Source organism: Scomber japonicus, chromosome 5, assembly GCF_027409825.1.
Source record: "Scomber japonicus isolate fScoJap1 chromosome 5, fScoJap1.pri, whole genome shotgun sequence".
NCBI lineage: Eukaryota > Metazoa > Chordata > Actinopteri > Scombriformes > Scombridae > Scomber > Scomber japonicus.
The window spans coordinates 13701925-13724833 of NC_070582.1; the positions used below are offsets into that span (position 1 = coordinate 13701925).

Below are 22909 nucleotides of genomic sequence, written 5' to 3' on the forward strand. Positions count from 1 at the left end.
TTGGAAGACAGCCATATGATTTGTCTTATTCAAACTGCTTCATATTTGCTTCAACTTGAGTTGAGATTTTTTTTTTTTGTACAGAACAAGGGCTGTGGACTTTGTCCCCCATCTCTTATATCGGAAAGCATGTCAGTAAGGTATCTTCTAATGGCAGGAGGACAGGAGGACTGATTACAGAAATTCAAACAAACCTGTTTCAGTGTTCATATGGACACCTGTTATAAGATAGTTCATCTTATAACAGGTGTCCATATGAAAAAAATCTTTAAAATATCCTTTAATTTTTTTTGTTTTTGATAAAACATGAATTTCCTAGATTCATAACTTAATAGTGAAGCTATGCAGTGGGTTAGGGTAAGTTTCTGTTTGTATTAGCTGGGTAAAGCTGACTCTACTGCTGTGGGCACATATAGGTGAGTCATACATGTATTTATTTGTTGATGGTGAAATTTGAACTTTTACAGTACAGATAAGTTTATATTATATATAAACTTAGGGGAAAATTTCAATTTTGTTTGAGCTAGAAGTGCATTTCTTGAGCTAAACTATGCTAAACTTAATGTATAAGTCCAAACTACATCAGATACATTGTTAAAGACTTTTATCTCACTAGTACTAATCAGAACTACTATCTTAATTCACTGACACTGCCTGGACTGCAATGTCTGTTATAAACTGCATTGCAGCAATATTACAGCAGTTACAAGGTGAATATTTTGTTAATCAAGATCCAATATCGATATTTTCTCTTAAACTCTTTTGGGAAGTTCAAACATACACAGGAAATTATGAGTGTAAAGGAAACATTTTAGATTTATTTTCATCACATTTACTGAGCCAGAATGTCTGGAGGTTTTTGTCGGGGTTGCATTTTCCTTCATCCTCTGAGTGGGACAGAATTTCTAGCTTTTCTGAAATCACACTTCCTCCAGTTACTCCACTTTCACACTGCTGCATACTGTATCTGTTGGCTGAAGTTGCTGGCAGATTGTTCTCACAGACTTAAACAAGATGGTTGATGGCAGCTGCTTATTGTGCGGGCGGTTAATGTTCCATGTCAGAAAAAAAGATCAGTTGATAAAGGATTTTTATTGGCAGGGGTTTGGAATTGACGCTCGAGGCTAAAAGTGTTAACACATAAATGTTTAAAGGGCTTCGGAAAAATGCTAAATTCAAAAAATTGCTTAAATCTAAGTCTATACTGTACAGTCATATTCGCAGATATCCATCATCCCTGAGTGCTCTATATGCGCCACAAGGAGTTTTGCAGTAAGTGACTTGGCACAGGATGATGTTGTCTTTACATTAAAATGATTACTCATAAGCGTTGAGAAATGACCCCCTACCAGTACAGGCCAAAATACAGATTTACTCTCACTTTATTAGAGGCTTTAGGTTGTAGATTGATTGGTGTAGATGCACACTGGATTGTAGATTATATACCTTGGCAGTCATTCAGTAAATTTTATCTCTAACACAGAATTTGTAATGAATTTTACATGCACGCTTTGTCATGTCTGAAGTCAGAGGGATGCCATGAAGTTCCAGTAAACCTGCACTAAACAGAAGCAGAGGGAGTGAAGTGTTCACAGATTATTATGATGAATGAGGGGTGCTTTGTCTGTCTAGCCCCTACAATTCAAATGGAGCTGTTTTGTAGCCTGGGCTGCCCAGTGGATGTATTAGCCTCCATCTCCATTCAGGAAATGAGGTTAGGTAGTTAGTTACTTCTTTATTTAAACAAATAGTCTTATAGAAATAAGGATATATTTTTAGAAAGAGACACATGTCCAAAATGTACAAAATTAAAGAGCGGAGATCGTCTAAAAAACCCTTTTCTTGATCAAGTTCTTCTCATGGTAGATTTTGTTTTATGGGAAACCGGTCCTGAGGTGATTTTGAGTTAAGAAGTGTTTGCAAAAAGAGAACAAAAATAATCAGATTTATGTTTTTCTTATACACAATTCCTCTGTGGTCTCAGATTCTGCAGATTTGAGTTGTTTCAGACTTCATCTTTAGCACTGAAAGTTTAGAAATGAAAGTTTTTTTAGTTTCCATAATTTTGTATTACAGTACAATTATATAAAATTGATTAAAAACCAGGTCAGGGTCTAGATCTGCATGACAGAAACCATAAAAATATGCTACAATAAAATTGTGGGAACCTGACTGGTGGTTTGGAACAAAAAGGCAAGAGAGGCACTGCCAGGGTATTTGAATTGTTAATTGGTTCATTTAAAATCAATCAGAGCGGGTTTTATATTTGGTGGCACATGCATGGCACAGTCAGATGAGTATGCACTGGCTCTATAAACAAAGTGACCTATAAGGAAGCAGGTTTAGGAGTGGATACATTTAGAAGAGGGGAAACCAGAATAAATAATAACAGACACATCTGACAAGAGCTAAAGCACATCAGACAGACAGAGCGATTACAGAAAGCAAGATAAAATAACACAAACAAAGGGAAATAGTGTGAGAGCGTCTGAAGTCAAAATCAGAGAGAGAGAGAGAGAGAGAGAGAGAGAGAGAGAAGGAGTCAAGTTGAGGAGGAGGAGGGAGGCTGAGAAAGAAAGTGAGGGAGCAGAGAGGCAGGCTTTGCCTTTTCTGGTAGTTAAAGTCACTGAAAGAACTAGAAGGAATTCTTTGTGCGAGAGAAGGGCTGAGATAAACCAGACTGTAGAAGTTGATATATGAAGAGAGGGAAGACGCTGCTGTCCATGGTCTAAACTTCAGCTACTGCTACGGTACTGTAAACCAACAGGAACTGTATTTTTTATGTTTTACTCATGTCATGAAGCTGTCTTGGGTGGTCCTCTGTATTCTGATGTATTTCTTCTGAATTAGTGCTAATTTTATTAATAGTGTTTTTATTGAGTTGTAGTATTAAAAAAGTAGATAGTGAAAAATGCCACAAAACTGAAATTGCTGTGATGATGAATTGAGATCAGTTCTTTGCAGAGATCTGATGTACTCAGACTGTCAAAAATGTGTCATCTACTGTAGCAATCAGAAGATTAGATGTAGAGAAGAATGTTAGAAGATATAGGCCGGATGGATTGATGACTGATTAGGGGTCAAGTGACTTTTGGACCTAGGATCTGATATAAGAACTTGTTTCTTTCAGTGAAAAGAGAGGAGAATCTTTTGGACATCATGGATGATGACTTTGATCGCCGCATGGAGCAGAGGAGGCAGAGGAGAGAGCAGATGCGCACCGATACTGAAAAGTGAGTGATTCCGCCTGTAACAGAACACTTAAACACCAGTTAATACACAAAAGAAGAGAGAGTTAATGAGACACAGAGACACAAAGTCTCATTAGTTTTATCAGTGTTTGGTTCAGTGCACCATACTGGATCAGCAGGAGATGACATTTCTCACTTTTATAAACCACATCTGCAGTTGTTGCCAAAGTTATAAGACAGCAGCTGCAGGAAAGTCCTACATTTACTGTGTCATGTGGTGCAGGTATGCTTTAATCTAGTGGAAAATATCCTAAAGTTAAATCATAAACTTTATGATGCATCTAGAAAACAATTTTTTTCACCACAGTGAACAATTTTAGAGGTGTTCAATCAAGAACCTCTCCTCGCTGTCTCTGCATTAAAGACATATTAGTTGTGTAAAGCGGCATTAGGCAGATGTTGCAATTACGTTTTTGTGTGTGTGTGTGTGTGTGTGTGTGTGTGTGTGTGTGTGTCTCTTTTGGTTGATGCATATTTGCATGAGGGAGCTGTAATCATTTGTGTGTCTCCACATGATGCAGCAGAATGTTGTTTGGATTAATCTCTCTTCCCTCTTGTCTCTCCATCCCTCTCTCTTTATTCTCAAATAAATATTACAGCGCTGTTATAAAGTCATTGCTGACATTTGCTGTAGTTTAAGAATGTGCAGTGATGAGTGTAAAGTTGGTGATTTTATTCTGTGGACTGTATCTCACATAATCAAAGGAAAATGAACTACAGTGACAATGAAACTATAAACACCTGGGACCTCATATCAGAGTAACTAATGAAGTGAGTAATTAGAACAATTGCTGACACCTTTAGCTGTAAGCTGCTGCTTGATTACTGAGCCTCTTAAAAATAAGAATAAAAAAATTCTCAACATCAAAGAGAAACAGCAAATGGATTTGATGGCTTTGGGGGCAGCTGTGGCTCAGAAGTACAGTGGATCGTCTACTAATCCTAAAATCAGCAGTTTGATCCCCAGCTCATCTAGTTTACATGTCGAAGCATTCTTGGTTAAGATACTGAACGCAAAATTGCTTCCAAAAGTTGTGCCATCGGCGTGTGAGTGTATGTGTGAATGAGTGTTAGAAAGTCACGTTAGCACCTTGCATGTCATCCTCAGCCATCAGTATATGAAAGTCTGTGTGAAAGATTGAATGTTGACATGTTGTGTAAAGCACTTTGAGTGGTCGGAATACTAAAATGATTCAAATTCAAGTGAGTATGCTTTTTCTTATTGTCAACCAATCCCATTAAATCCCATTAAAAAGCAGAACCAAGTGCTGCCTGTTCAGTCAAAGTTTATTTATCTTTGGGAAAGAGTTATATCAATGGTTACATGGGTGACATGTCCCTTAATTACAATCAACATTGGCTTTTTGATATAATTTAAATCAGACCCACATACACTGTCCTACAGCTGTAAATACTCACTAGTTCACTGAATGTAAATTGATCCACAGCTGAAAATAGTCCCCAAAAAAGCACAATTTGCTCATGTTTGAGTAATCTTTGTTAAAAACTACAGTATCCATCTGTTTGGGGGAATAAATTTGCCTTTTTAAAGATATATCACATGTATTTATGACCTGTTTTTACAGATTTACATTTAGGTCCTCCACAGATATGATGATAGTTACATACTATAGCTGTAACGTACACACAAGTCACGGTTCGGTACAGTATGTACCTCAGTATGGGGGTCACGGTTCAGTACAATGGAAAACAAAAAATCACATGTAAAAGACTAGCTTTTTTCATTTATTTTGAACAGACACCAATTGACTGCAAAATAACCACCACTGCTCGTGCACGCTTGTAAATGGCAGGGACCACAGACTGGCTGATGTGTGCACGGGATGGGACACTGTAGCATGGCTCAAGCGCCTTTAATAAATACTTGAAGCCAGGCTCCTCTACTATGGCATATGGGTGCATAGATGTTGATATGTATATGCCAATTGCTTTTGTGATGTTTTTGGCCCTGTCAGTGTACTGATGTACTGCATCATATCATATCAACCATCAGAATGCCAGTGAAAACAACGTTCCTCACAATTTTCTCACAGTCTTTGCAGCCAACCCTGCCAGTTATGCCAGCTCAGCCTCTCCTGCCTCCGAGCTCTTCTCTGCAGCCCAAGGAAATGCTGCAGACGCTGGAATGTTTTGACTGCCATTTTTATTTCAGCCCTTGCTGAACGCTTCAGACTCTGACAGCTTGAGTGGAGTTTTTAGTCTCTTTCCTTCATCTCACTCAGTCTTCCTATTAGCCAAGTGGACCTCAACACGTTTCCCTCTATTTGTTATGTTTCACATCCCTTGGGTTGGTCATCTGGAAATGTAACATTTTGACAGACCCCTCACAGCAGGCCTCTGGCTTTGGGTGGAGTAACATATAATTGAATTACTTCCTCAATGATTTCTCTGGGCGACCTGTTCCATTTGGATGTGCCTTGCCTGAGGATTTGTTGGATTTCTGCCTCGTTTGGGTCTTTGTTTCTGTTTTAAAGACAGAAAGGATTCTTGTGGTTCCCATCCACCTCTTCCTCACGCAACATCTGTAAATCATTGTATTGCGGATTCAGGAAGAGCAGAGGGAAATAATACCCGCGCTCTATCAATGGGCCATTTCAAGCTCTCTCCCTGCCTCATAAAGCCTGGTAATGCTTGGAAAGATACAGCCTGGCATGCTCAAACTGTGACTGTGTGTAGATGTGCTCACAGTTGGATGAAGGTCAATAGCAGGATGTGAGAGAGATGGGGAGGATATAGGGCAAAGATTTTGGCACCGTTTCCAAACCTTCTCATCTCTATAATTGAGAAAATTTGTTTCACAGAAAATTTAAAAAATCACCTTGTGTCTTTTTTTAACTGTTTCTTGCCGACAGTGTTTTTGTCTCCAATTTTATATGCTTGTTGCATTCAGGGCCGTTTCAAGGAATTTGGTGGCCCCAAGCAAAATTAACTTGGAGGCCCCCCCACCACCACCGCCCACCGACGCCGACACCCCCTGGACCACAGCAAAAAAAACCTACGCCCCGCCCGCCCAAAGCCTACAGGAACCACAGCATAGACACACTGTTGAAGTTCAACCACACATTATATCAATACAATATTTCTTAACAGTGCAAATACTGCTTACAAATGTTGCATATAGGCTACTGCACACATAGTATGTTTACTTATTTTATTTGAACATTTGCAATCAACATATAAACAAACTGCAAATTCGGTATTAAATATAAAATCCAACATAGATAAAAGAACACACACACATATAAGATTAACCGTTAAAAAATATGCAAAATATTTACATCTGCTGTTTGCGATCCTTAGCTTCAGCAAAGGCAACCACAATGTCCTCCATGTCCAAAGACCTGCGAACATCACGCTAAATTGACATAACGGCCAGTCCTGTGAGCCTCTCTTGGCTCGTGGTGGACCTCATATATGTCTTTATCAGCTTCAAAGTAGGGCTGGGGCGACGCGTCGACGTAATCGATTACGCTGACACAAAAAATACGTCGACGCAAAAACTGTGCGTCGATGCGTCGTTTGAAAACAAAAAACGAGTAGCGGTAGAGGCAGCAGCAACGCAAGTGAGTCAGTTGACTCTGATCAATGTAAAAAACCAACTCGTAATTCTGTACCTGTCACATCAATGCTAACATTCCTCCACTTCAATGCATGACTACATCATGTCTTGGATTAAACACACACACTACACACACATAGACACACATTACACACCGTATTCTAGAGTGAAAAGGCAGAGTGTATGTTCCTATGAATGAAGAGCAGTTTATCCTCTTAATGCACGCTGTTCCTCTTAAGGGACGGGACGGGACGGATGTTAGTAGGTAGCGACACGTTCTTCTGAATGTTTTAAACAGCAACCCTTAAACATATATATTCATGCCGTGCATTGTTAGAAAGCTTAGATTGTCCTGATTCATTCAAGACCACTCACACATTGTATGGTTGCTCACAGCCGTAATAGTATTAGCAATTAGCTCGGCTAGCCACTCAGCTAAAGTAAGAACAGCTATAATGCTACATACCTTCAAAGTCTTCCCTTTATTCACAACGATCATCTTATGACTCAGGACTTTCTGTGCAGCTCGCCAAATATCCATTCTTGTGAAATATGAAATCCGTTTCCATAAAACCGAAATACTTTCCTCAATATGTCAACATGTTTTTAGTCCAACACGTAACGTAATAACACAAATAACAAACCATACACGGTCCGTTTATGTCATTTCCTGACCTGCACGTCTATCTCAGAGTACACGTGACTAGATGTTTACAACCGTGAGCCTCACCTGCTTCACCTTTTGTTCAAGGACTCTCAATTTCTCCAATGTGACATTTGGATCTCAGACACATATAGAGAGTGTGTTTCTTATTATTTCTTCGTCTGTTTTCTCTCTGTTGTGGCATCTCCCATCTCCATCATGTCCTTTGAGGTCAGTTTGAGACGGTATGGATTATATCAGTGGTTCCCAATTTGGGGGGAACCGCTATTTATTTAAATGTAATAATCATAATAATAAACCGCTATTTATTTAAATGTAATAATCAGAGATAAGCAGTTTTTGGTTAAACTGCTTACAACATGCTGCATGTCCACACAAACACCATAACCTGGGATCAGGGTTCAAAAGTAAACATACTTTTTATTTTAAGGGGTATCATAATCTAGATATGGTGGTGGTGGTGGAGCAGTGGTTAGCACTGTTGCTCCAACTTTCTCCCACAGACCAAAAACATGCAGATTAGATTAACTGGTGACTCTAAATTGCCCACACTGTAGGTGTGAGTGTGAATGGTTGTCTATCTCTATCTATCTTAGCCCTATAAATGGCAGGTGACCTGACCAGAGTCTACCCCATCTCTTACAGTACCTCTTGTCAACTGAGATTGGCTCCCACGACCCTAATCTAGACAGTAAAAAAATGTAAGGATTGAAGCCAAAAACACTTAAGTGAATTAGGATATTGGTTTGGTACAGTGCTACCAACATATTTACATAGCTATAAACTAAAAATATCTTTCAATAGCTGACATGTATGCTGTTGTTTAAGAAATATCCTATATAAACAAACTTGATTTATATTTGTTAACCAAGCTTCAGTATTTTCAGCTCACATTAAGGTTTTGTTTTTTCAAATGAATGACTCTCATTTTAGAGTAAAATACAACATAATTCTTTAACTAAGTCATGGTATATTAACATGTACTGTAATATGAACTTGTATGTGTGATGTTTCAGGGGCGGGATCGCCAATGATGACGATGAGGAAGAAGCTAGAGAGCGAAGGAGACGTGCAAGGGAGGAGAGGAAGAAGATGAGGGACCCGGAGGATTGTGGAACTGGGGATGTGATCAACACTAACAGGTACAAATTGAGATGGAGGGACAAACATGCAGCACATATAGTGTGGCAAACCAGGGGAACTTAGAGGCATCATTCATATTTTAAGACACCATGGACGCAGGTAACAGATAGACAGATTGTGGACTTTGTTATTGCAGTCTTAAGAGTAAAGCCTGTTGGGTTCCACAGAAATACAGCACAAGATTGACCAATTCTCTTTATGTTGATAATTATGGTTGCTATCGGAAAACTAAATATGTTTTTCTACCCGACAGCAGTACTATTCAATCATATTAAAAAAAAAAAGTTGTTTCCAAGAAAATCAAATTTCATGATTAATGGTTTTATTTGTAAATTTGACAGCTGGGCAAGTGATGATTGGTTAGCAGGGCACAGTGCACTGTGGTTAGGTTGTATCAGTCAGTCTGTGGGAAAAAATTATCAATGTTCGAAAATGAAAAGCCCGACAGGCCTGCCAAAAGGAAGAAAAAACAAAGAGAAAGAAGAGGCCACAATAAAGTATCCTTTTAAAAAATGCCAAAAATTAAGAACAAGTTAGAACATAAATGAATTGGGGGCAGGGGGGGCTAATGAGATTCAGTGCCCAGGGGCCCCTGTGGGGTACTAATCCAGCCTTGATTTTCAGTCACATATAATTTAACAATGTCGGATGTTCACATTAAACATGTCGGCTTGTGACAGATTTCTTTATATGGTCATCGTTCCAGGCACAGCACGTGAGTTCACTGATCCCCTCCGCTAACATTATGGTGTTTTTCCATTGTTTTGGGAGTAGTCACGCTAAGCCAGGACTCAAGTCGAGCTGGCACGCCATGAGTGTTTTTCCATTACACAGCAGGGCAATGTAAAATAAGTTGTTTACCTGTTGGAGGTGTGCTGGACGTCTGCAGCTCTTCATCAAACATCATCATCACTGTGCCAGTTTCTGCTTGTACTATTCCTCTCTGCTTCGTCTCTATCTGATCTGCCGAACAAAGAGCTCCAAATATGTTGTTGTTGTTGTCTAGGCCAGTTTTTACTGCCAACAAAGCCCCACTAATTCAGTGAGGAAGGCATTTAATTTCCTCTAAATTCTTCACAATAAATGTCTCCTGTTATTTAATCATTTCAAATCTTTTAATATGAAGCAGTAAAGCAAGAAATGTTGGGTAACTTAACTCGACTCAGATATGGCTGCCCCTCACCAGCTTCCAGAAAGCTGGCTGAACAGAGTGGGCTCATTGGGAGGGGGGACTAACACTGCCTGTTAAGAGACAGAGGCTGGACTGAGGGGCTGCATAAAGAGCCAGTATAAACTAAATAAGCAGTTTTTTGAAAGGTGAGTCATGTAAAAGCTAAAAATATTGAGCTGAAAATGAGCATAATAAGTTTAAGTTTGCTGAACAGTCACCCAGAGAGAAAAACTAATTTTCAGTCAGTTACAACTTGCACTGCTTGAAGCTAGACTTTATCACACAGGGTCACAGCTTTCGACTGCAAGCATCTGAATATTCACTCTTTCCCAAAGCCCAAGAGTCCAACCCCTTCATAATGAAGTGAAAATATTTTTACACTTCTCATTTCTCATAAAACAAAGATATTCAGTTTCCTGACATAGAAGACTAAAGAAACCAGAAAAATGTACATTTGAGAAGTTGGAATTCTGACTTTTTTTCTTAAAAAATGATTAATCAATTATCAAAATAGCTGGCAATTAGTTTAATAGTTGATAACTGATCTATTAATTGACTAATAATTGCAGCACTAATCATGGCCAACCTAACTGTCCCAAAGTCTATAGTGAAGACAGTTTAAAAAGCTGGGAAATGTTTTTAAATCAGGCAAATGTATGTATCTCACACTGAGAAAATGTATCTCTTTTATGCATATTAATTCAATCTGTCTTGGACATAGTTTGGGAAAAACAGTCGTCACAGCAACATAAGTACCAATTTTAAACTCTTGGAATTGATAATCGCCTCCAGCCTCAGATTTGGGAACTTCTTTCAGTGGTTGAGTGGTTCTGTGATTGATACTTCCCCTGGTTAGCCACAACACAAAGATCCAATCAAAGATGTGGATTCATCATGCTTCATCGTACAAGAGATTTGATTGCAATGGGGGATTTGGAGATTTGACTTGGATTGGGATCATGAACGAGTGGTTTCATGTCTTTACAGTGTGACAGAGACTGAATCCTCCACCACTGCCACTGAGGGGACAGATGATGACCAGGCTTTGCTGGAGCGCCTTGCCAAGAGGGAGGAGCGCAGGAAGAGGAGAATGCAGGAGGCCATGGAAAGACAGAAGGAGCTCGACCCCACCATTGGCACCACCAACGGCACAGATAGCACACTCGAAGAGCAGTCCTCCATCAGCAGCAGCAGACAGCAACACACAGAGGAAGATGAGCAGAAAAAGGAGGAGAAACCATCCCAAGAAGAGGTGGCAGATGCTGAGACTAACTCCTGGAGGAAAGAAGAAGAAGACAAGAAGGAGGAGGAGAAGGTAAAGATAATATTCTGGCATTATCTATATCAGGATGCATAATTATGATGGTGGAAATATGGTATATGCAGAAGTATAGGGTGATATTAATCTGTTCCTAGATTGTGTTTTTTTTCTCTTGGCAGGAATCTTTTTTTGTTGATGTTTGTACATAAATTGACAAAAAACCCGACTTATTTCACAGGAGGAAACTGAGCAGCCTGATTTAGCAAAGAAAGATGTGGAAGAGGAGGCTGTTCCTGATGTTGATAAGGAGGAAGAAGAAAGGAAAAGGAAAGAAGAAGAGGAAAGACAGCAGAAAGAAAATGAAGAAAAGCTGAGGATAGAGGAAGAGGAAAGGCAAAAAAAGGAAATGGAGGAAAAGCTCAAAAAGGAAGAAGAAGAAAGACAGCTAAAGGAGGAGGAGGAAAGAAAGAAGAGAGCAGAAGAGGAAAAACGACAAAATGAAATGGAAGAGAGCCTGAAAAAAGAGGAAGAAGAAAAACAGAAGAGGGCAATGGAGGAAAACAAGAAAAAAGAAGAGGAAAAACAGAAAAAGGAGATGGAGGAAAAGAAGAAGAAAGAAGAGGAGGAAAAACACAAGAAAGAATTGGAAGAGAAGAGGAAAAAGGAGGAGGAGGAAAAGCTGAAGAAGAAAGAGCTGGAGGAGAAGAAGAAGAAAGAGGAGGAGGAGAGACGGAAAAAGGAGATGGAAGAAAAGAAGAAAGAAGAGGAGGAGAAGCGGAAAAAGGAGGTTGAAGAGAAGAAGAAGAAAGAGGAGGAGGACAAGCGCAAAAAGAAAGAGGTGGAAGAGAAGAAGAAGAAAGACGAGGTATTGATGTGATTTATAGATTGTTTTCTACTGAATTGATGTCCCCATTTGTACAGTAAAGATTAGCTGATACTGGGGACCACATTTCATTTGTCCAGACTTTGCTCTTACTGTTTAGATATTTGCTATGGTTACAGATCACAGTGTTTTGCTTGTCATGAGGATAAAAGAAGTGGATGTCACTGTTTCATACTGCTACTTTACTACTACTACTTTATTGTGGGGTCTTGGTCTGATATTATGTGGTTCAACGGATCCAGCTGTTTTCATTATTTTATTAATCTTGTTCTACTTCTGTCTTCTGTGCAAAGGAGGAGAAGCTGAAGAAATTTGGGTTCAAAGAAAAGGTAAAACAAAAGTTATTAAAGTTAAATGTTAAAATTAGAGATGCACTGGATGTGAAATTCTGGGCAGATACAGATTTTTGAAATAAGAATTTGTCCGATAACCGATATATACCGATACCGTTTTCACATTTTTAAATGAGCACAAATTCATGCAGCGATTTTTAATAACTTTCCCAATAAATTATTTTTTCTTGTTAAAAAACAGCTGCTTCAAAATCCCTTCAGCCTGCTTGAAAATTACTACTTAATAAGAATTTTCTGTATCTCCATAGCTACTGTTGCTACTGTCTGAGCCTGACAGTCCGACCGCAAATAACCAAAGCCACTGACATCAGTGAATTGTACCTTTTTACCAATAGGCTGATGTTAGTCAGCAAGGGGATTATCGGACGATGCTGATATTTGGCTGATATATCAATGTATCCCTAGTTAATATAAAAGTCAATATCAAGATGTGTTTAGGAACTGTTTTTTGATGTCTAACTTTTTCCACCTTTTTTCAAGAATGAACCAAACCAAACCAAACAGAACGGAGCCTTCATTGAGAATAAACTCAAGAAAACAGAGAAGACATCAAGGTAAAGCTTGCCAAATCTCTCAAATCAGCATTACAGTGTACAGTTAAAAGTTTTAAACACTAATACTTTTCATCTTTGTATCTATGTCATTGGATAAGAGGCCAACTTGGCAGATTCAATTGTACATTTTAAGCCCTGTGAATGGAAAAGTTGGTCATTCCACCACTTTGGTCTTGACTAAAATATCTCAACAATTGTTGGATGTATTGTCATGACATTTTGTACTGACAGTCATGGTCCCCAGAGAATTAACTCTAATGACTTTGGCTCCGCTGACTTTTCCCCAGCACCACCATGACATTTAAATTTGTGATTTGGAGTAAAATATCTCCACAACTATCAGATGGATTGCTGCTAAATTTGGTACAGACATTCAGGTCCCTCCAGGATAAATTGGTGATCCTCTAACATTTCATTTAATACAATCATCAGGTCAAAATTGTATTTGTCCAATGTTTGGCCAAATACCTGCAAAACTAATGACTTCATTCCTAGAAAAATACAGCCTGGGTGTTCTCATTGATGAAGTCTTTTTTAGATTCAACTCATTCAGTATATTTAAAGAGCATGTGAGTGTGTGTGCATGTGTGTTGCATTGAGTAATTTTGTGTGTTTGCAACCTGGGACAGCGCTCCCTCCTCCTCCCTCTCTAAAACAGAGGTGGAGCGACAGGAAGCTGAGCGTAAGTTGCTGGAGCTGAAACGCCGGCGAAACGATGCAGAAAGCGAAGAATTTGAAAAGATGAAGCAGAAGCAGCAGGGTGCGGAGGCTGAGCTGGAGGAGCTGAAGAAGAAGAGAGAGGAGAGGAAGAAGATCCTAGAGGAGGAGGAGAAGCAGAAGAAACAGGAGCTGGAGGACAAGAAAGCCAAAGAACAGGTGAGGATGGAGTTTAAGAAATTCATATTCAACATTGTTAAAGCTGTTTTTAGTGAGAGGTGGAAGTTATGCCATTTATCATGGGTAAGGGAGAAAGACTCAATCCCAGAGCAATGTTTTTGTGCCTGATGACAAAAGCATGACAGAAAGTTGTGTTTTTTGTAACAGGAGGAGAGGAAGAGGATGAAGGAGGAGATAGAGAAGAGGAGGGCGGAGGCGGCAGAGAAGAAGAAGCAGAAGGAGGAAGAGTCTGTCAAAATTAGCTTCACTGTCAGTCCCAAGGGCTCCTCTAAGGTGAGGTTTAAAAGTTGTTCCACAGCACAACAGAGAACAACTTCATTTCACCATCATTTAAAACTTAAAATGACAATTCACCAGAATGACAAAATAACATATGTTTTCAGTTACAGTAGAAGGAATTGTAGCTAGCTCTGCAAATAGCTTTGGCTTTACTTGTCAAGATATTGAGATATTTGTCTTTTACATTTTCACTCCAATGAGGTGTTCACAGAATTAAAAATGCTCAGGTGCATTTCCAGAAACAATATCTTGGTTACTTTGGATTTTGATTCACAGACCTCTCTTTTAATCTCTTTTATTTTGAACAACTTTAACTAAAATGACTCCATATGAAAACTGTTGAGAGTGTGTTTGGTGGATTATCTGCACTGTGTCTATATAAGATGTCCCTGTTACATTTTGAAATGTAATTTTTTACTATCTCTGAGATAGGACAAATAAGAACAAAACTATCTGTGACATAAATAGGGAAAACATTTTTCTTATTGTTTGTGTGAACTGACTCTAAAATGATCCCACTCTAATAGGCTATACAACACAGTTATATGTTATTTGTGCAGTTTCTTTCAGTACAATACAGCTTATGAGAGCCACACACGTTTGTGTCTCTATTATATTACAAACATCTGTGTGGCCAGATGTTTGTAAATCCCAGTTCAATTAAATAGATTAAATTTAAAGTTGATTAAACATTGCTACCAGCATGTCTTTATACTTGATCACATTACAAAGGTTTTTATTTCATGTTTGTACATAAGTGTGTGACACTAAAAGTGACACATTCTTCCCTATATGGTCAAATGTGTTTTGCGGCCAAATGTATTTATTTTGCTATTTCTGTTTTTAATTCCTCTGATATTTACCGCATATTGTTAGTGGGCAAGGACAAAAAAAGAAAACGATGTAATCTGGCATCTGTGCTGTATTCAAATATGGCTTCAGTGGAACAAGACCATGACCGGGCAATTTTCTTGCTGGAGTATTTTTGGAGGAATGTTGAGAATTGTGTGCCTGTGTGACTCTGTGCGTGTACATGGGAGGTATAATTCATTCTGCACAGCATTTCTCAGCCCGGAGCTCAGGCCAGGCTGTGTCTGTGTCTGCGCGTGTGTGTGTCTGTGTGTGTGTGTGTGTGTGTGTGTGTGTGTGTGTGTGAGAGTGTGTGTATCCTGGCTTCCATACAGCCAAACTATCCAGCTCAATCACTCAGGCCTCAACCTCAACGCAGCATTCAGGAACAGAGAGACCTCCCCTGGGACGGACCGGACTGCCTCTTAGTGAGGTCATCTGGGAGACAAGCAGGACAGCTTAAACACGGCAGAATGTATTTATGCATGTTATTGACAGATGGGTTTATAATTAAACCATGCTGTTTTGTGTACAGATTGGAGAAAAAGCAGGATTCTTGAGCAAATCAGCTCAGAAAAGGTGAGCAACAAAAGGTATTTTATAATCCAGTGCTTGATCTGTTAAAAAAAGTAAATAAATGAATAAACCAGGCTGTCCTATACTGGTGAGCTATACTAATATCCGTTGTGTTGTATCATCCATGCAACAGCATACCCAGAGTGTCACATACTCCAATTGTCTCCAAGATAGGCAACAGAATGGAACAGTACGCTTCTGCCATCCAGGTGAGACTCAACAGTGTAATTCACAGTCTTCCGTCAATGTAGAGATGTTTTTGCCCTTAAAACTCTGTCCTCTTATTCCACAGGGAAACAAAGAAGTGGGCAAGTCCCCCAAGTCTCCCATGGCAGATATTCCAACAGGAGGCACTCGCAGCATCAAGAGCATGTGGGAGAAAGGCAACGTTGGCAGCTCCTCTGAAAGTCCATCCCCTGCAAATAAGGTGAGAGACAAAAGAAAGAGATAAAAAGATGCATGGACACATTTACTGATTTGTGACTGAGTATTTGAGCTGTCTCTTTTCCCAGGACTTGGCCGGTATCAAAGGAGGCGTCGCTGGACGTGTCAACAGTTGGATGGCAAAGCCTCCAGAGGCGGAGAAGACAACACCAGCACCAGCAGCACCAGCAGCATCACCAGCAAAGCCCGCAGTAAGGCTGATAAATCCTCATCTTGTACATACGCCATACACACTATTGTGAATTAGACACCAGTAGTACTTCAGTAAAGTAATCCCTCGATATTCTGTACATGCTAATGAGTTCTGTTGCACATCAGCATGCCAGTCTTTTGTTGGCTGCAGCATTTATATCAGCTCTCTAAGACTGGACAGTGTTGCTGTCTGGAGTCTAGTGACACCACATGGATGTTTCATTTAACAGCATCTGCTACCAAAACCCCCTCTTTGTGTTACTCTCTATACATGATGTGAAAGTTTGTATGTTTTGTTTAAGCACAAACCTTTGAGAAAACATTGCATAGAGGTAAAATAGTACTCCACATTGTTGCTTAAAACAGTCCAACCAGCTGCAGTTATGTGGCATGTGGCTGAATGCCAAAGTGACTGTTTGGACAGACGTTTGTACGCCTGTCTATACATCACTTACTCTGACCTCAAGAGGTATATATAATATTACAGCCCATGAACCACACAGTTCATTCAAACAATAATCTCTTGTTTTTATTGTTTTCTCTGTGCCAAAACATATTTCATTCTCACTGTGACTCCATTTTTGAAGTCTCCTTCAGGCAAGGGTAAAAGGTCACGTCCCTTTAAATTTGTCACATACAAAGTCATTATTTGCCCTCCTCCACAACACAGTAAATACAAAAACAAGTAAGTACTTGTTGAATTATGAATTTAGTTCATCTGATATCATGTCAGTCACTGTTAGATCGGTGAGGTCACTTGTAACTGGGTACTTGTTGCACGCTGTGTCCCTTTCTTAAAGTAGGACAGCAGCTGTTGATTCTTCCAGGTCTTCTGGAGACATTGCACTATGTCCAAATGCAGTTGCCTGCTGAATGACGTGTGACATTGTTCTATCAGGAAATTTATGAGCCAGATATCTTTAGTGTCAAACGTCTTGACCAGGGGAGTGGTTGTAGGCTTTACTCATGTGGCAACATTTCCCCCTGATGGAAAGAAGTTGTATAGCAGTTGAGTGTTTGTATCTCTGAGCTTCTTTTTTTCCAGTTTTATGTATTTTTACTGTAATTATTTTCTCCTTTTCTATCCCTTTGTGATTGCACTCCTTTTCTCAGCTTTCCTCACTCAAACTTTTCCTGCTGTCCACTCCTCAAACTGTTGAAGGTACCACATTACATACATTTCACCATAACTACTACTAATCAGTTGAAAATCAGCAGTATAATTATAAATATTAAATATGTGTGTAAAATCTCAATTACATACGACCACTGATGGTGACTAACTATGTACATTTAACTCATTGCTGTATCATTTTGACCTGCTTTCTTTGAGTATTTCCATTTGCTGCTACTTTCTACTTTTTCCAATACATTTCAGAGGCAAATATTGGACTTTTTACTCCACTACTTTTTTTTGACAGCTATAGCCTATTTATTGCTAGTGTTTAGATTTTACATTATAAAATACATGTGATAAGCTGATAAAACAAACAACGCATTGTCAAAGATAAAACCAGTACTTCCAAATCTTTTGGGCTTGTGGCTTCCTCCCAAAAGCATCTTGTCACATTTCAGATGAGATGTTTACAGTTCTAACTTCATAAGTCACTTAAAATCATCAGACAGGAAAATCATTCAGTATTTCACAGAGAAAGCTATGTCAAATTTCTGATAGGGATCCTTGAATCTGGAATCAAATTCCCAGCTGTATACTGTATATTATAACATGTTAAGATTGTAAACTTTTGTAAACTCTTAGTACCTTTCTTTATTGAATAGTATTATAAATTCTGGTTTGCACAGATGAGCGCATTAATGTTGATTGTAGATATATTGCTGGTGATGAAATTTGATGCCCCTCTAGTGGAGCCACGTGTTTTTGGCTCTGGCTGCACATCTCTTATGTTCTAACTTTTACCAGTAACAAGAGCATGCTGGTTACACATTAATACATAAACATTAACTATCTAATTTACAATTCACAGGGACAGGGAAATTTTACCTTTGATACTTAAAGGACCAGTGTGTAGGATAAGTGGCCTCTTGTGGTGAGGTTACAGATTGCAACCAAATGAATACACCCTCCCTCCCCCTCCCCTTCCACACATGCAAGAGCATTTGCGAAAAATGTGAAAGGCCCTCTCAAGGGTCAGTGTTTGGTTTGTCCGTTTTGGGCAACTGTAGAAACTTGGCCGTGCAACATGACGGTCTCCATGGAAGATGACACTGCACCTTTAAGTATATTTTGCTGTGAACACTTGACGGTATTTTTACTAAAGTAAAAAAAAAAACGTTGCAAGACTTTTACTTGTACAGTTATTTTTTAGATTACTGTAGTGGTAAAGGACCTGGATGCATCTTCCACTACATCATAGGACTAATATAGTCATGGTTGCTCCACAGGATGTGAAACCAGGTGACGTTGGTAACAAGCGTGGCATGTGGGAAACCAAGAAGAGCTCTACACCTGCCAAGGTAATACATACACACACACACACATGCACACACACACATGTGTGCGCACACACACACACACACACACACACACACACACAGATATCTACTGTCAACAAGGGTGACGTTAATGTTCTGAGGCTTTTTAGTGACCTGGTCCTGTTTATTTGTCTGTTTCATTCAGTCTACCTAATCAATGGGTGAAAGAGGTAATTTGTAGATCTGTGGAAACACTCATTGCACGTTCCACCAGGCATGGTTTGAGTGATGTTTGTGATGTTTACACTGTGTGTTTGCTCTCTCAGTTCAGTCAATTCAAAAGGTAAACATTTAATTCAATCAGAACCTGTAAACCTGACGTTCAGAAAGGGACTGTACAGGAATTACTAGGGCAGGAAAGGTGACAAACGCATCTATTTGTTGAAGGAAGGTTATAGACCCTTTTAACTTTTTCTCATTTCTCAGAAATTGTGTTGTTACTTTAAACAACACATTTTTGCTAGCCATAGGTCATAAAGGTGTAGTTGGCAACATGCAAAGGGCAACTGGTGCCATATCACACAGTTTGTATTTTTGTTTACTTTTGCTTCGAGTATGTTATTTTAAGTTGATGCATTTAACTCTGTTTTGTTTGTTAGTTTGTTGTTACTCCACCCGAAATAATATATTAGCAGCCTAAATTCTTAATGTACTTCTGTGTATTAATGGTAAACAAATTCTTTCAAGTCAATAATGGGGCACAAGAAAGAAAAATAACACTAGGCAGGACCTCTCTTTTTTTAAATAAAGGCAATAAACAGTTCAGGCTCCACCCACATAATTTCCATACAGTCCCTAACTGATAGGTCTGTATTCAGAAATTAAATGTATGATGTATTTCGACTCTCAAATCTCCACCAGAGTTGCCTGAACTGAGATGGAAAAACAGATTTTGATGTGATGAAAGGGAAAGCTGTGATTGGTATGAAAGTGATAATCCCCCTCCTCCACCCTCTCACACACATACTGAAATATACACTGTATTACGCTATCATTAGCTTGCTTGCTTCAAGGACATAAATAGTATTCTTTGGGTCTGATGTTTCATTTAGTCTTTTATGGTTGTTTATTTGGAACAAGGATTATCTTTTTGTCAGTGGTGAATGTGATTTATAAGTTGTTGCAGGACATTTTGGCTGCACTGTGCACAGCTTTTTTTAATGCCAAGATAGCAGTTGTATTACAGAGAGGATATTATGTGCATGTGGTTTGAATGCTGTGGTTGATGTGTTTTGGAATATATGAAAATGATATATGATTTCACTCCATTTTTCTGTTTGAGTCTCTAAAGTATAGTAGTATAAATAAGTATATCAAATATCTGATATTTGTAGGAATGTTGTAGAAAAACTGTACAAGCACTTTTTTTTGCATTTTGCTATTTACAGTATGTTATAAACTGAATATATCCGTCACAACAAACTACGACAAACTAAATCCACCTTTTTTTTCATACCTACCACTTGTAATAAAACAGAAGCTTTTCTTCTTGGGGCCCAAACACCAAAATGAAATTTTAAAGAACTATTAGCTGATTGAAGTTGGATGCTAAACTTTTTGTTGAAATTTTCTTTCTCCTTTCCTTTATTATTTTCTTTTTCCTTCATTTCTTTCTGTTTACAGGTGCCAGTTGGAGTCAAGAGCAAGTTCGTCACTAATAGTAAGTTTCTTAATTGACTGCAGTGCTTAAGTACAACCTATAAAGTACTTGTTCTTTAAAACTACCTTATGCTATTACGTATTGATTTTTCATCAAGACTCAACAAGTACACCACTGACTGACCAAACATACAAACAAATTGAATTAACTAATTATCAACAAATATGATCATGTAACAGGTACAGGGGCAATTCTGCTGCATAATGAGTACACTTTGCTCATGATACTTTACCTTAAAGGTTGTGGTAGGGTAAAATTTCTTCAATTATATCTTAAAATAATACCCATATGCTCATACTAAGCTATGCTTGTGCATACTGTAATCCTTCCTCCTGGTCAAACTGACCATTAAAATACCCCCCTAATAATATCTGATGTAAGTTGTTGTTCAGGAGATAATTTAAGCAGTAGTTAAGTTAACATCAAGTCAAGTAGGTATCAGTCAAAGTTCATTCATAATTTTAGTACAAAATTCTCTCTTTGTGTTTTCCCAGACAGAGTTTCCATACTGCAGTGGGAATTTCATACTAAAAAAGACTTTGGAAGATGCTCACTTAATTTGTGTAACTATTCATTTCATTTAAGTTTCAGACAAACATTGGACACATAAAAGTTTTATCCATCACTTACATTGGAAAGGATCTTTTTGTGGTCAGTATGAACAGGAGGAATGATTTAACAAGCAAAGTCCCTCTGCTATTAATGGACCCCATAAACTATTACCACTAATAAAAGATACATATAGGGGTATTTCCACTTTTATGTAAGTACATTATGTGAATACATCTTCCTACACTAACTGTTAATGTGAATAAGCTACATGTAAAGCCAAGGTTTATCCTGATCTGTCCTGGGGGAAAGAGAGTTTAAGAAAGGTGTCTCTGTCCTTCAGACGATTTTCGGGGTGAAAGCTTTGACTGATTTATAGCCCCCCTATGAACTCATAACCACTGCAACCCACCAACCTTCCTTTGTGCCAGAGAAGCTGCTGGCTGTAAATCAAATCCATTGCTGGAAATGTTTGGGCACTGGCTCAGATCTGTGGCACTGTGGTCTATATTTAAAAAAATCCTCACCCTGACCTTGTATCCCAGTATAAAGAACCTTCCAGGCACCCGGGATGGCTGTCGTGTTTTTGCATTGCATGGTTCACCCGGTGCCACCTGGGCTGTCCAATACCACGCAGTGTGTCGGCGAGCTGACAGGCATACCAGAGTGCAGCTGCTTGATTTTCACATTACAACTGACTGCTGGGGAGGATTACTAACTGTTTAAGCAGCAAATCGGGCTCCATCACCGGGCTTATTCACTCAATGCTAATGATAGTCTTCCAATGTGCTACTACAGCCTGTAAAGACACTGCAATGCGCAACATTACAACTAAAAGACTTTTGACATTCACTGATGTTGGCATAGTAAAACTGTTCTCCCTCCTCTCCATTCAAAAGTCAAACGTTTCATAGAGAGCAGCAAAAGCTCGAGTCAGAGTGTGAACAATAGGAATGGAAAAGCGTTTATCGAGTGTCAGCTTCGACCCGTAAATAGCGATCCTTGTTTGTAACCTCCCCGGTTCTTCATCAGAAATAGACCGCAGAGGAATGACGTGAAGGGCAAATGACAAAGTTACAGCTTTCAATCACACGAAGAAGCGTCATGACTTTTGACTGTTATGTGTCAGCAGAGGAGGACTGATGTACAGACGCACAAAACACACATGCGCACACAGCACATACACAGAAGAATGGATGTTAGAAGGTTTGAGATTAATCTAATTCAACACCTAATAAACTTTGATATAGAAAATTTTTATTGTCAAAATGGTTTAAATTCAACATTGACAGATGAATCGACTAATAGATCTAATATAGATGTTTCCGTGTCTCTTTATCTCTCTTTCAGCAGGCGTGAGACCCTAACCATTGACATCCAAGCTTAACCTGACCAAATACAAGACTCTGCTACTGTATGTGCATCTATTTCCCCCCCCTGACGTACCTGTATATTGCATGAAATTCCCACCAGAACAAGGAGAAGATGGAAGGACCAGGTTGAGTGACATTAAAGGTTTTCTGCATCAAAGTCTTCCAGCTATATTTTTATGAGTAACTTTTGCACTGTCCTGTAATTCAGCTCAGCCCTCCTTTTCCACAGAAATATTAAAAAGAATGTTTCCATCAGATTTTACTTGATTAATTTTTTAGTTCTAGTGTGGGTTTTTCAGGGCAAAATGCCTCACATTACATGCTTAAAGGATAATGTCCATCATAATCATCCATTTAAACAACATTAGTCAGTACTGTAGTGTCTCATTCACAAAGTTTAAATAGGAGCTACAGCAAGTTTCAGATGTGCTGCCAGGATGCTTAAATGTTACATTGCTTTCAAACCACACCAATATGTGTCCTCTTTTTTTTTTCTTATGTTATTGTTACATAGCTTACACGCAGTCATATGCATTTGTGTTTTACTGTCATACACACTCACTGCTTTTTATGATGATAGTCACTGTTTTGATTCGATGTAGCATCCCTCTCACAGCCATTGAATTGTTTAAGTACAGTATACTGCCACTGAGCTGGATGCTGGATGATTAGCCTGTACATATTTGATTTGTTTCTTAAGCTGGTACCATTTTATGATAAGGCACACTTTAACATTG

General features: G+C 38.8%; 1 protein-coding gene across 1 annotated transcript; it reads left to right on the forward strand.

Annotated features, from left to right (window-relative positions):
* The first annotated feature begins 2672 nt into the window (after positions 1–2672).
* cald1b (caldesmon 1b) lies at positions 2673–22281 on the forward strand. Its single transcript, XM_053319878.1, has 17 exons — positions 2673–2750; positions 3131–3233; positions 8512–8637; positions 10797–11124; positions 11309–11935; positions 12247–12282; positions 12787–12860; positions 13490–13736; positions 13905–14030; positions 15421–15464; positions 15595–15670; positions 15754–15888; positions 15974–16096; positions 18501–18572; positions 18736–18760; positions 20214–20250; positions 22150–22281. Exons 2-15 carry the CDS (start codon positions 3160–3162, stop codon positions 18742–18744), a joined length of 2097 nt encoding a protein of 698 aa, XP_053175853.1. The 5' UTR covers positions 2673–2750; positions 3131–3159; the 3' UTR covers positions 18745–18760; positions 20214–20250; positions 22150–22281.
* The last annotated feature ends 628 nt before the right edge of the window (positions 22282–22909 follow it).

What these genes read in the sequence shown, in the direction of transcription:
- cald1b (XM_053319878.1), top strand. Translation starts at nt 3,160, where the DNA reads ATGGATGATGACTTTGATCGCCGCATGGAGCAGAGGAGGCAGAGGAGA. An exon ending in AAAACAGAGAAGACATCAAG is followed by an intron (nt 12,861 to 13,489) that starts GTAAAGCTTGCC and finishes AACCTGGGACAG; the next exon opens with CGCTCCCTCCTCCTCCCTCT. An exon ending in CATCACCAGCAAAGCCCGCA is followed by an intron (nt 16,097 to 18,500) that starts GTAAGGCTGATA and finishes GTTGCTCCACAG; the next exon opens with GATGTGAAACCAGGTGACGT.